The 12690-nt window shown below is 37.1% G+C and overlaps 1 protein-coding gene across 3 annotated transcripts in view; it reads right to left on the bottom strand.

The window, feature by feature from the left end:
* LOC148944419 (mitochondrial S-adenosylmethionine carrier protein) overlaps positions 1-12690 on the bottom strand; it is a 177131-nt gene that overhangs the window by 127571 nt on the left and 36870 nt on the right. For all 3 annotated transcript variants that reach the window (XR_016142803.1, XM_089099733.1, XM_089099732.1), the window contains exon 2: positions 2343-2499. Coding sequence is in view for 2 of the 3 variants with exons in the window: in XM_089099733.1 (XP_088955859.1) it covers positions 2343-2499 (157 nt within the window). In the remaining variant the exon portion in view is untranslated. The remainder of the gene's footprint in view (positions 1-2342; positions 2500-12690) is intronic.

Raw genomic sequence — 12690 nt, 5'->3', positions numbered from 1 at the left:
TTGGAAATTTTTTACATCGTCCATCAAAACTTAGATATGCATCGGAAAATGAAATATTATTTCTTTTCTTGAATTTATTAGATCTGAAACATATAAGAGAACTTAATATATCAATATGGCATTTTAAAATACAAGATCCTAGTAGTTATTTTTATGAAAAATCTCTGTTGATTCTGCCCCCTCCTTCGGCTCTTAGGTGTTCTGGAACATATCGAATTCCCTTTGTTAATTGTGAAAGATCTAGATTTTCAATTAGATACCAAATACCATTTATTTCAAATAAATATAGGCTGAAAGATAGAATTCAAACTGAGGCATCATTTCGGCAAATATCAGTTCTAAGGAAGAAAATATTAAAATTATGTATTGACCTGTGATGGTGGAATAGAAATTTTTTTAAATTTTTTTATTATTATTATTTTTTTTTTTTATATATTTGTTACCCATGTTGGGATAGCCTTCCGTGCCTCACTTGTCCAGCGTTTGTTTTCTTTATGTTTGTTATATTTTTTGTTTTTTTCTTTAACCAGGTTTTTTTTTTTTTCTCTCTTTTGTTATGATGAGAAAATTTTTTTTTTTTTTTTTTTTTTTTTTTTTTACCCAATTTTACGAGCTTTGCTCTCTGTTGGGGGTATATGTTTTTTGTTATGTTGATTCAATCAAATAAACAGTTAAACAGTTAAACAGTTAACCCCCTTCCAAATTATAAATCCTGTATGTGCACAATGGGCAGATTGCATAGCCTACCACCCTTCCCAAAGGAACTTTTGGGGGGATAACAACCCCAGAGGCATAGTTATTCGACCTTTTCACTATTGTGAACAAAGTAGCTATTTCAGAATTTTGATTAGTTTTTAGGGCAGGGGGTATCTTAAAAGGACAAAAGAGCCCTTTGCCCTCTAAACACTTTTCAACATTTCCCGAAAGTTTTAACTTTTTGTTCAACATACCCCTCAAAATTTCCTGAAAGTAGTGGCTATCACAGTCACAATTTGTCGCGGTAGTAGTAGTGGCATTGAAAGTTTGAAGTAAATACCCTTAGCCATTGCTAAGATTTTGCAGATTCCACCTTTTGGTAGCCTGGATGCACACTGTGTCTTTTGATTTAGTTCAACATTAAACTCAACATTCCCTGATGTTTCACTTTAACTTCCGGACAGGCACGCCCAGGATCAAACATTCACTCTTTCCCAGTAACAAATCCTGTATATAAACAATCGGCAAACTACATTATTTACAACTTTTGCACTGATGACTGTGGGGGGCTTGACGTCCAAGTGGCATAGCTATTAGACATTTTGAACAAAATGATTTTTTTCTTCAAAGTTTCGATCAGCGTTAGCGAAGGACATCTAGATGTGGCAGGTGGAGGAGGGTCTGGATGCCCTCCAATCACTTCCAAACATCCCCCTGTACATGTTCTGAATGCTTTAACTTAATAACCTTAGCTGTGCCTGAGATATTGCTGATGCGCCCTTATGACAACCAGCATAAACATAGCGTGTTATGATTTTGTTCAATATTCCCTGCAACAATTCCTGAAAGTAGTCGCACTTTTATATAGTCGCAGTCACAAGAAGTCAGAGTCAATTTCGCAAGTAATCACAGTTGCTAGTAATATTTCTCTTGTACAGGACTATCCAGACTAAATACAATAAATTTGACATGAACGTTTACAGGTATCAGTTTTCTATTTTATTATAGAGTACACGTATATATAAAATAATGTTGAACACATTAATAAATCTCACCAAGCAATGCAAAATTAAAAGAAATATGTTTTCAAAGATTTGAATAATTCGGAATTTATCGCTTACTGTCAAAAACAATTGGCTTTAAATTTTAATTTTTTTTTATTAACTTTGATGGGTCCAATCGCCCTTTATTGCCCAGGGCCCAAGCGCCCTGTTCAAAATGAGTTGGAAATACACATAGATATATCAAAGTATAGCTTACTTGAAAATATGATGAGAATAGGTCATGGAGAACAGTCACAGTTCAGCCCAGAAAGTCTTCGTTTTTCATAGCATCTTGTAAGTGCTCAGTAATTTGTCTTCTAAAATGTAGAGGTAAAACGAAGTCTAGCCTGAACTACAATGAACAATGTGATATTGATAAAATATTTATAGTAATATTGGTAAAATATTAATCAATATTTTTTCAGATTGGTTGTTGTTGATTGAGTGGATGAATGTGTTATTAAACAAGTAAGCATTTGCAGTGGACAAAGGTACTTGTGTGTAAACTATTTAAAATGAAAGAAAAAGGAAGGAATAGCTTCTTTTTTTACCATAGAATATGGAGTTTGTTGAATTAGGAATTATAGTAATTTAGCAAATTACCTCCTGGTGCAGATCCTAAAAATGCAGGTCCAATACCAGAATAAATCCCTCTAAAACCACCTGACCTTGAGAAGCCTTGAGGGCTTTGGAGCCGTGTTTTTAATGTGTCCAAGGGGAATAGAAAAACATCAACTGCAATTCCTGCCAAACCACCAGCCTTGAAAAGAAAGAAAAGAAAATTACAAAAGGACGCTTTAGGAAAGCAGCTAACAAATAAAGAAAATTATGAATGATCCAGACAAGCTTAGTGTTGGATGTTTTATGACAACAAATTAATTATCAGAAAAACTTCTACTGTTCTTTTTTTTTAAATGTCTTAAATATGATTATATGACAAACAACTCTCCATTTTACAGTGTGGAGTCATGGCTCTTACCTAACCCTAGCTGTAGGCTATAATTATGAATAATCCTTAATTTGCTTTTTTGGTAGTTAATTCATTTTACCCCAATTTTATTTCTGCAGCCCCCATTACTATGCTGCCATTGGTAACTCGTCTTTTTATTGTACCTTAGAGAATCTACCTCGAGAAAAAAGAGGATTCATTTTCTTTCAATGTTGTTCTTGAATTTGAGCTAGATTGAATTACTAGTCTTTTTGTGTTTACTGTGTACTTTTTACCATTTTTCTATCTAGAGGGATAAAAACTGTGAAGTTAAAGTTAATGTATAGCTAGGGAAAATTCAGTCCCTAGTCAGGGTATTCTTTGGCAGGAAGGATATCAAGGGTTATAAAATCAGAGTTAAATAATTTTCACTTCCAGGCATAATTTCTGCTTGGTTATACCCATGTTATGTGTTTCCCTGCTCTAGACTGACTGCCTAATGTATCTAGTCAAGGGTAGTTTTTATGCCCAAACTCTGCAAGTTTTGAAGTTATACCAAAGTGAGGCGTTAGCTATTGAAAGTGATTCCAATTTTGATTTTTTTTTTTTCTCCTCTGGAAGTATATACTGCTTAGTAGTGGTGATCCCCCTATTTCATGAGACTAGAAAGTTTCAGGCTATACTTATTTACACTTGGAAGTAGGCAAACCTACTAATTGGCTTTCCAAACCTATGCAAAAGTGGGGGCATACATGATAGTCCAACAGTGGTAGGCAGCAGTGGTTTTTAGCAGTCCAAGATTGGACCAAGGTAGTATAGCTGAAGATCTGACAATTGCTGAAAATCTAGGTAAAATTTAGCCAAAAATAATTAACTGTAGAAACTATGAATATACCCACAAATTTGAACCTTGGTTTTACTGTATTTAGGAAATTGGTGGCCAAGCTATAAACTAAGCCCTATTTCTTAGTAAAATTATCCTTGTTTTTAACAATGTACTTAAGAAAAATTGGTGGGCCTAGCTTGTATTAATATTTGTTTAGTCTGAAGTATAGGAGGAAATACTTTCAGAATGTTGTTTCTTTCTCCCAGGTTGGTAAAAATTTAACAAATGAATTGAATTTAGTACCTGGAAGGCAATTATTATGAGTAAAATTACTATAATTTAGAACTGGGAAAAATAATAGCCGGCAATTTCCCTGCATTAAGGTTAATAGGTAACCTAAATATTTAGTGGTTGGCCACTTCTGAATGAATCAACCTAATAAATAAAAAAGTACCACTAGATTCCTTATTTTATGCTCTTTCCAAACATTGTGATTACTTTTCTGACACAGCCCCCCTTCCCCCTGATGGTTCTAGACAGAGCCCTAATAGTAAATTTCTCCATTAATTGAAGTTCATGATATGTTATAGGTTCTTTGTTAAAATTAATTGAAAATTTTTTTCCACAAAATAAGTTTTTCAAAGAAAAGTAAAGAACTCCATTAAACCAAAAAAAAACAAAACTAAAATCAAATAATCTACCAAGCGTGAAACTACCACAAATCAGCATCGATAAATAAATAAAACCCAAAACGAACAGAAATTACAATAAATAACCGAGTCAAATTCAAAACGAGCGAAAATTAACGTGAGTTGGGCTCAAAACCCCTGTGCCTTCCCAAGGCCAGAGCATAATTTCCACTTCACTTAAAAAATATAAATGTTTTTTCTTTTATAACTTTAATAAATCAAATAATATTAATATTTTGATTACTAAATGTCAGTATATGTATATTAAACTGACAATGCACATTCATTGTCAGAAGGACTCTAGATATGGTAGACTGCTTGATAAGTTTCAGGTGATGACCTCTAGTTCTTAGGTTGCGACCAACAGTAGGGAATAACGCTAGGAGAGTATTAGCCCTCATTAACTTAGAGGCTAAAATGGCATCCCCTCTATTTCTCCTGTAAACAAGTGTAGGGAAATTCAGCTTAGATAGTCTTTCTGGGTAGGATAGTTCTCACATGCCAAATATCACTTTGGTGGCACATCTCTGCACATCTTCAAGAACTTTTATGTCTTTTTTCAAATATGGGGAGGCAAAAGACATTCCAACTTGAAGCTGAGGATGCACAAGTCCCTTACATAGAAGACTGATGACTTTAGATGAACGAGTGGAAAGAGTATGCTTAATCAGTCCCATAGTTGAATTAGCACCAGCAGCAGACTTCTTAGCACAAGTGATGAATCTTAGTTGATTGTCAATAGTGAGACCAAGATTTTGCTCATTATTTACAGAGGAGAGTAGGTGGTCTAAGAAAAAATAACAGAAACAAGGATTCAGTTTGCCAAAGTGATTGATATGGCACTCGGGAATATTGAATTCAAGAAGCCAAGCATCAGCCCATTGACCCAGCAGTTGAAGATTATTTTGTAGAAGGGCGTGATCTTCACAGGACAAGGTTGGTCCAAGGAGCTTCAGGGCGTCTGCATAGAGTTGATTAACTTCTGATAATTGAAGGAGCGTCACTGATGAAGATATTAAATCGTGCAGGACCTAAAACACTTCATGAGGAACTCCACTCAAAACTTGTGTAGAGGAAGAAAGAATACGATTACCTATGTCATCAAATAATTGAACACAATGAGATAGCGAATAAAGAAAATCAAAGACCCAGAGCAGGGATTTCTCTTCAAGCTTGACTGCAAGTAATTTAATTACAAGTCGCTTGTGACAAACTTTGTCAAAAGCCTTAGAGAAATCAAGCAGAATCATGTCAGCAGCCACCCTCATATCACGCAACTCGGTGATGTGATTACACAATTCAAGGAGGTTGGTGTGAACAGATTCTCCTGAACGAAAGTTATGTTGTGAAATGTGCAAAACAATATTTGCTTCTAGATGTTTTTAACAACTGCAGGATTGATTATTCTTTCAAGAACCTTAATAACTGCTTATGTCATGCTAATAGGTTGATAATTTCCAGCAAGGTCCTTTCTACCTTTTTTAAATATAGGAATGATATATGCAGTTTTCCAAATCTAGAGGTAGTCTGGAAACAAGCCTTCTTTTCAACTCCTTTGTTTGGTTTTCGTCTGATTACGAAAAGATTTGAAGACTTGATAATTTGTGTTTTTTCTGTGGTCTTGTTTTTTCTATAGCAATATCATGCTCGGTATTTTCTGTTGATTGGCTTACTTATTTTGGTAGCTAAGAAAGGTAAAATTTTTACCTGTTTTGCCTGAAAAATTCTGGTGCAAGACTTTTCAACATGCAGAATTTCCATTTTCACATTTGACCAACTCTTATCAATATCTTCAGTAATAAGCTGTTTCCAGTTGACACTGGCAAGTCCTTCAGAAAGTAGTTTACAGTTGACATATTTTTATTACTTAGAAGAAGGTTGTTTAGTAGGCATAACTCCAGAATACTTACAACATGGTTGCTATTACCGACAGGTATGGTTATTACATTCTTAACAAGAAGGTCAGGATAACAGAGAATAACAAGATCAATAGTATTGGGAATTTGACCTTCGCTGAAACGAGTTGGTTGCAATATTGTTTGACAGAGGGAAATATCAGAGAGGGCAGACAAAACAGGAGAATCTTTAGTGCAAAAACTAGATCCATCAACTCCATTGGATTTCAGGAACGTTAAAGTCCCCCATAAGGACAAGATGATGACTGGCAAAATTGGACATCACATGAAATGACATAGCAGCCAAATTAGATTCGGAATCCAAATACAGGGAGCAATGGGGCTTCTATAAACAACGCCCACTACAACTGAGATTGTGTATTTTTTATCCAAACAGACTCAATTCCATCAGTAGTCAGAGAATTAAAATGAATGCCAATAGCCTTTATTCCATTTCTTATATATATAAGTACACTCCTCTGTGGCAAAGTGGGGAATTCAAATTCAAATGAATTTACTGAAAAAAGGTAGCGTTACCATTTTAATATACATATGCTGATATTATTCTTTAAAATCTGAATTAATTTTAGATTTCTTAAAGTTATAAAAGTCAAAACATTTAAAAGATATTTTTCATTAGAATAAAAATTTATTCTGGCTTTTAGAAAGCACAGGTGTTTACAACCCTACTCACATTAATTTCTGCTCGTTTTGAGTTTGACTATGTTATTTATTTTAGTTTCTGTTTGTTTTGAGTTTCATTTATTTACTGATACTGATTTGTGGTAGTTGTAGGCCTATGCTTGGTAGATTATTTGATTCTATTTTTGTACGTTTTTGGTTTAATGGAGTTCTTCACTTTTTTTGGAAAAATTATTTTGAGGAAGAAGTTTTTTTTAATTAATTTCTGCTCGTTTTATATTGACATAGTCTTTTCAGGGAAAAAGACTGAGCCATTTCTAAAGTCAAACAACCATTCCTTCCATAAAAACCTTAATTACCCCTGGGCACAACTTACAATCCTTGTACCTAATCTCTGGGGTTTGTTTAAACTCCAAAAGCCTTGTTATATGATATTTAGACTATTTTGAATAGAACAGCTACCTCAAAATTTCTATTAGATACATTTCGGTACAATATGACGTTTGTGTGTGTGTGGGGGGATAGCTGCCCTCCAATCACTATGAATCTTAAAAAGAGCACTAGAACGTCTGATTACCAATCCCATGAGCCCCCTCGGAAGTTTATATGACCAAGCCTTCTATAAAAACCTAATATGCCCCCAAGGCATAAATTACCACCCTTGCCCTGAGGACTGGGGAGACTTGTTATCCTAAAAGACATAATTTCCGTACCTTTCATATACCTAGAACAAAATGGCTATCTCAAAATTTTGATTGGAAGTTTTTGGGGAAATGATGGACGTGGGGGGAGGCCATTTGCCCTCTGATCACTTTTGACTAATGAAAAAGGCATTAGTCCTCTCAATTTCCTTTTTGAAACTTTTACTACAAAACTTTTTATAAAAACCTTATATGCCCCAAGGGCATAACTTACGACCCTTGTCCTGAAGGCTATAGGGGGGGGGGAGGATTATCATCCTCAAAGACATAATTTCCAGACCTTTCAAATACGTTGAACAAAATGGCCATATAAAAATGTTGATCAGAAATAATTGGGGAAATGATAGGCGTGGAGGGCGGTTTCTCACTCCGATTACTTTCAACTATTCAAAAGGACAATATGCCTCTCAATTTCCAATATAAAGAGCCCTTTTTGAAATTTTTACGACAACACTTTCTATAAAACCTTATATGCCCCCATGGCATAACTTACAACCTTAGCCCAGAGGCCTGTGGGGGGGGGGGGGGTGTCATCCTTAAAGTCCTAATTTCCAGACCCTTAAACTACATTCAACAAAATGTCGATATCAAAATGTTGATCGGAAGTGTTTGGTGAAATGATGGGCGTGGGGGGGGCATTCGCCCTTCGATCTCTTTCGACTATTAATAAGGGCACTAGCCCTCTCATTTCCCAATTGTATGAGCTCTTTTTGAAGTTTCTAAAACAACGCTTTTTATACAAAAAACTTTTATGCCCCCAGGGCACAAATTACAACCTTTGCCCTGGGAGCTGTGGGGGGTTTGTCACCCTCAAAGACATAATTTCTGGACCTTTAGACAACGTTGAACAAAATGGCTATCTTACAATTTTGATTGAATGTGTTCGGAGAAATGGTGGACGTGAGAGGGGGATTAGTTGCCCTCCAATCACTTTCGACTATTGAAAAGGGCACTAGCCCTTTCAATTTCTAACCGAATGAGCCCTTTTTGAAGCTTCTACGACAACACTTTCTACAAAAATCTTATATGCCCCCAGGGCATAACTTACAACCCTTGCCCTGAGGGTTCTGGGGAGGGTGGGGGGTCAACCTCAAAAACCTAATTTCCAGGACTTTAAACTACGTTGAACAAAATGGCTATCTCAAAATTTTGATTGGATGGGCTCGGGGAAATGGTGGGCGTGAGAGGGGGGTTGGTTACCCTCCGATCACTTTCAACTATTAAAAAGGGCACTAGCCCTTTCTATTTCCAATCGAATGAGCCCTTTTAGAAGTTTTTAAAACAACACTTTCTACAAAAACCTTAAATGCCCACATGTCCCAACTTACACCTCTTCCCCTGAGGGCTGTGGGGGGGGGAGGGTGTCATCCTTAAAGACATAACTTCCATAACTTTCAACTACGTTAAAAAAATGTCTATCTCAAAATTTCGATTTGATATGTTAGGGGAAATAGTGGGCGTGAGAACGGGGTTAGCTGCACACCAATTACTTTCTACTATTAAAAAGGGCACTAACCCTTTCAATTTCCAATCGAATAAGCCTTTTTTAAAGTTTCTACGACAACCCTTTTTTAAAAACCCTTATCCTGAGGGCTGTGGGGGGGGGGGGTGATCCTTAAAAACCTAATTTTCCAGAACTTTCAGCTACGTTGAACAAAATGTCTATCTCGAAATTTTGATAGGATGTGTTTGGCGTAATGGTCGAAGGGAGAGGGGGTTTAGTTACCCTCCAAACACTTTCGACTATTAATAAGGGCACTAGCCCTTTGAATTTCCAATCGAATGAGCCCTTTTTGAAGTTTCTACAACAGCATTTCCTATAAAAAAAACTTATATGCCCCCAGGGCATAACATAAAACCATTGCCATGAGGGTTGGGGGGGGGGTGTCATCCTCAAAGACCTAATTTCCAAAACTTTCAACTACTTTGAACAAAATGGATATCTCAAATTTTGATTGGATGTGTTTGGGGAAATGGTGGACGTGAGAGGGAGGTTAGTTGCCATCCAATTACTTTCGACTATTAAACAGGGAACTAGCCCTTTACATTTCCAATCGAATGAGCCCTTTTTGAAGTTTCTACAACAGTACTTTCTTTAATAACTTTAAATGCCCCCAGTGCACAACTTACAACCCTTACCCTGAGGGCTGTGGGGTTGTCATCCTCACAGACATAATCTCCAGAACTTTCAACTACGTTGAAAAAAATGGCTATCTCAAAATTTTGATTGGGTGTGTTTGGGGAAACGGTGGGCGTGAGAGGGGGGTTTGTTGCCTTCCAATTATTTCTACTATTAAAAAGGGTACTAACCCTTTCATTTTCCAATCGAATGACCCCTTTTTGAAGTTTCTACGACAACCCTTTCTATAAGAACCTTATATGCCTCCAGGGCATAACTTTTAACCCTTACCCTGAGGGCTGTGAAGGGGGGGGGGAAGGGGGTTGCCATCCTTAAAAACCAAATTTTCCAGAACTTTTAACTACGTTGAACAAAATGGCTATCTCAACATTTTTAATGGATGGGTTTGGGGAAATGGTGGACGGGAGAGGGAGGTTAGTTACCATCCAATTACTTTCGATTTTTAAAAAGGGAACTAGCCCTTTCAATTTCCAATCGAATGAGCCCTTTTTGAAGTTTCTACAACAGTACTTTCTTTAAAAATTTTAAATGCCCCCAGTGCACAACTTAAAACCATTACCCTGAGGGCTGTGGGGTTGTCATCCTCACAGACATAATTTCCAGAACTTTCAACTACGTTGAACAAAATGGCTATAACAAAATTTTTAATGGATGTGTTTGGGGTAATGGTGAGCGTGAGAGGGGGGTTAGTCACCTTCCAGTCACTTTCGAATTTTAAAAAGGGCACTAGCCCTTTCAATGTCTAATTGGATGAACCTTTTTTGAAGTTTCTACAGCAACACTATCTATAAAACCTTATGTGCCCCCAGGGCATAACTTACAACCCTTGCCATGAGGGGTGTGGGGAGTTTGTCATCCTTAAAGACATAATTTCCAGAACTTTCAACTATGTTGAACAAAATGGCTCTCTCAAAATTTTTATTGGGTGTGTTTGGGGGAAAAGTCGGCGTGAGAAGGAGGTCAGTTACCCTCCAATCACTTTTGACTGTTAAAAAGAGCACTAGCCCTTTCAATTTCCAATAAAATAAGCCCTTTTTGAAGTTTTTGCAACAACACTTTCTATAAAAAAACCTAAATGTCCCCAGGGCATAACATATAACCATTGCCCTGAGGGTTCTGGGGGGGGGGAGGGAGGTTGTCATCCTCAAAGGCCTAATTTCAAGAACTTTCAACTACGTTGAACAAAATGAATATCTCAAAATTTTGATTGGATGTGTTTGGGGAAATTGTGGACGTGAGAGGGGCCCTCCAATTGCCGTCCAATCACTCTATACTATTAAAAAGGCACTAGTCCTTTCAATTTCCAATCGAATGAGCCCTTTTTGAAGTTTCTACAACAACATTTTCAATAAAAAACTTATATTCCCTAGGGTATAATATACAACCATTGCCCTGAGGGTTGTGGGGGGGGTTGTCATTCTCAAAGACCTAATTTCCAGAACTCTCAACTACGTTGAACAAAATAGATATCTCAAAATTTTGATCGGATGTGTTTGGGGAAATGGTGGACGTGAGAGGGAGGTTGGTTGCCCTCCAATCACTTTAGACTATTAAAAGGGCACTAGCCCTTTCAATTTACAACTGAATGAGCCCTTTTTGAAGTTTCTACAACAAAACTTTCTATAAAAAAAAACTTATACGTCCCCAGGGCATAACATATAACCATTGCCCTGAGGGTTCTGGGGGGGGGGTTCATCCTCAAAGACCTAATTTCCAGAACTTTCAACAACGTCAAACAAAATGGATATTTCAAAGTTTTGATTGGATGTGTTTGGGGAAATTGTGGACGTGAGAGGGGGGTTTATTACCCTCCTATCACTTTCTACTATTAAAAAGGGCATTAATCCTTTCAATTTCCAATCGAATGAGCCTTTTTTGAAGTTTCTACAACAACATTTTCTATAAAAACACTTATATGCCCCCAGGGCATAACATACAACCATTGCCCTGAGGGTTGTGGGGGGGGGGGTCGTCCTCAAAGACCTAATTTCCAGAACTTTCAACTACGCTGAACAAAATTGATATCTCAAAATTTTGATTGGATGTGTTTGGAGAAATGGTGGACGTGAGAGGGGGGTTACTTGCCCTCCAATAACTTTCTGCTATTAAAACTCTAGCTCTTTCAATATCCACACGAATGAGCCCTTTTTGAAGTTTCTACAACAGTATTTTCTGTAAAAAATTTAAATGCCCCCAGGGCCCAACTTACAACCTTTACCCTGAGGGCTATGGGGGGGGGGGTCATCCTCAAAGACATGATTTCCGTAACTCTCAACTACGTTGAAAAAATGGCTATCTCATAATCTTTATTGGATGTGTTAGGGGAAACGCTGGGCCTGAGAAGGGAGTTAGTTGCCCACCAATTACTTTTTACTATTAAAAAGGGCGCTAACCCTTTCAATTTCCAATCGAATGACCTTTTTTTGAAGTTTCTACGACAACAATTTCTTTAAAAACCCTATTTACATCCAGGGCAAAACTTTGAACCCTTACCCTGAGTGCTGGGGGGGGGAGCGGTTGTCATCCTTAAAAACCCGATTTTCCAGAACTTTTAACTACGTTGAGCAAAATGGGTATCTTGCCCTGAGGGTTCTGGAGGGGGGGAGGTTGTCATCCTCAAAGACCTAATTTCCAGAACTTTCAACTATGTTGAACAAAATGGATATCTCAAAATTTTAATTGGATGTGTTTGGGGAAATTGTGGACGTGAGAGGGGGGTTAATTTCCCTCCAATCACTTTCTACTATTAAAAAGGGCACTAGTCCTTTCAATTTCCAATCCAATGATCCCTTTTTGAAGTTTCTACAACAACTCTTTCTATAAAAACCTTATACGATCCCAGGGCTGAACTTACAACCCTTACCCTGAGGGCTGTGGGGGAGGGGGAGGATTGCCATCCTTAAAGAACTAATTTCCAGAACTTTCAACTACGTTGAACAAAATGAATATCTCAAAATTTTGATTGAATGTGTTTGGGGAAATGGTGGGCGTGTGTGGGGGGTTATTTGCCCTCCAATTACTTTTGACTATTAAAAAGGGCATTAGCCCTTTCAATTTTCAAGTGAATGAGCTCTTTTTGAAGTTTCTACGACAACGCTATCTATAAAAACCTTACATGTCCGCAGGGCAT

Source organism: Artemia sp. Qi Xiang Cuo, chromosome 14, assembly GCF_049724085.1.
Source record: "Artemia sp. Qi Xiang Cuo chromosome 14, ASM4972408v1, whole genome shotgun sequence".
NCBI lineage: Eukaryota > Metazoa > Arthropoda > Branchiopoda > Anostraca > Artemiidae > Artemia > Artemia sp. Qi Xiang Cuo.
The sequence above is the reverse complement of the archived record's forward strand: the minus strand, read 5'-3'. Positions and strand labels throughout refer to the sequence as shown.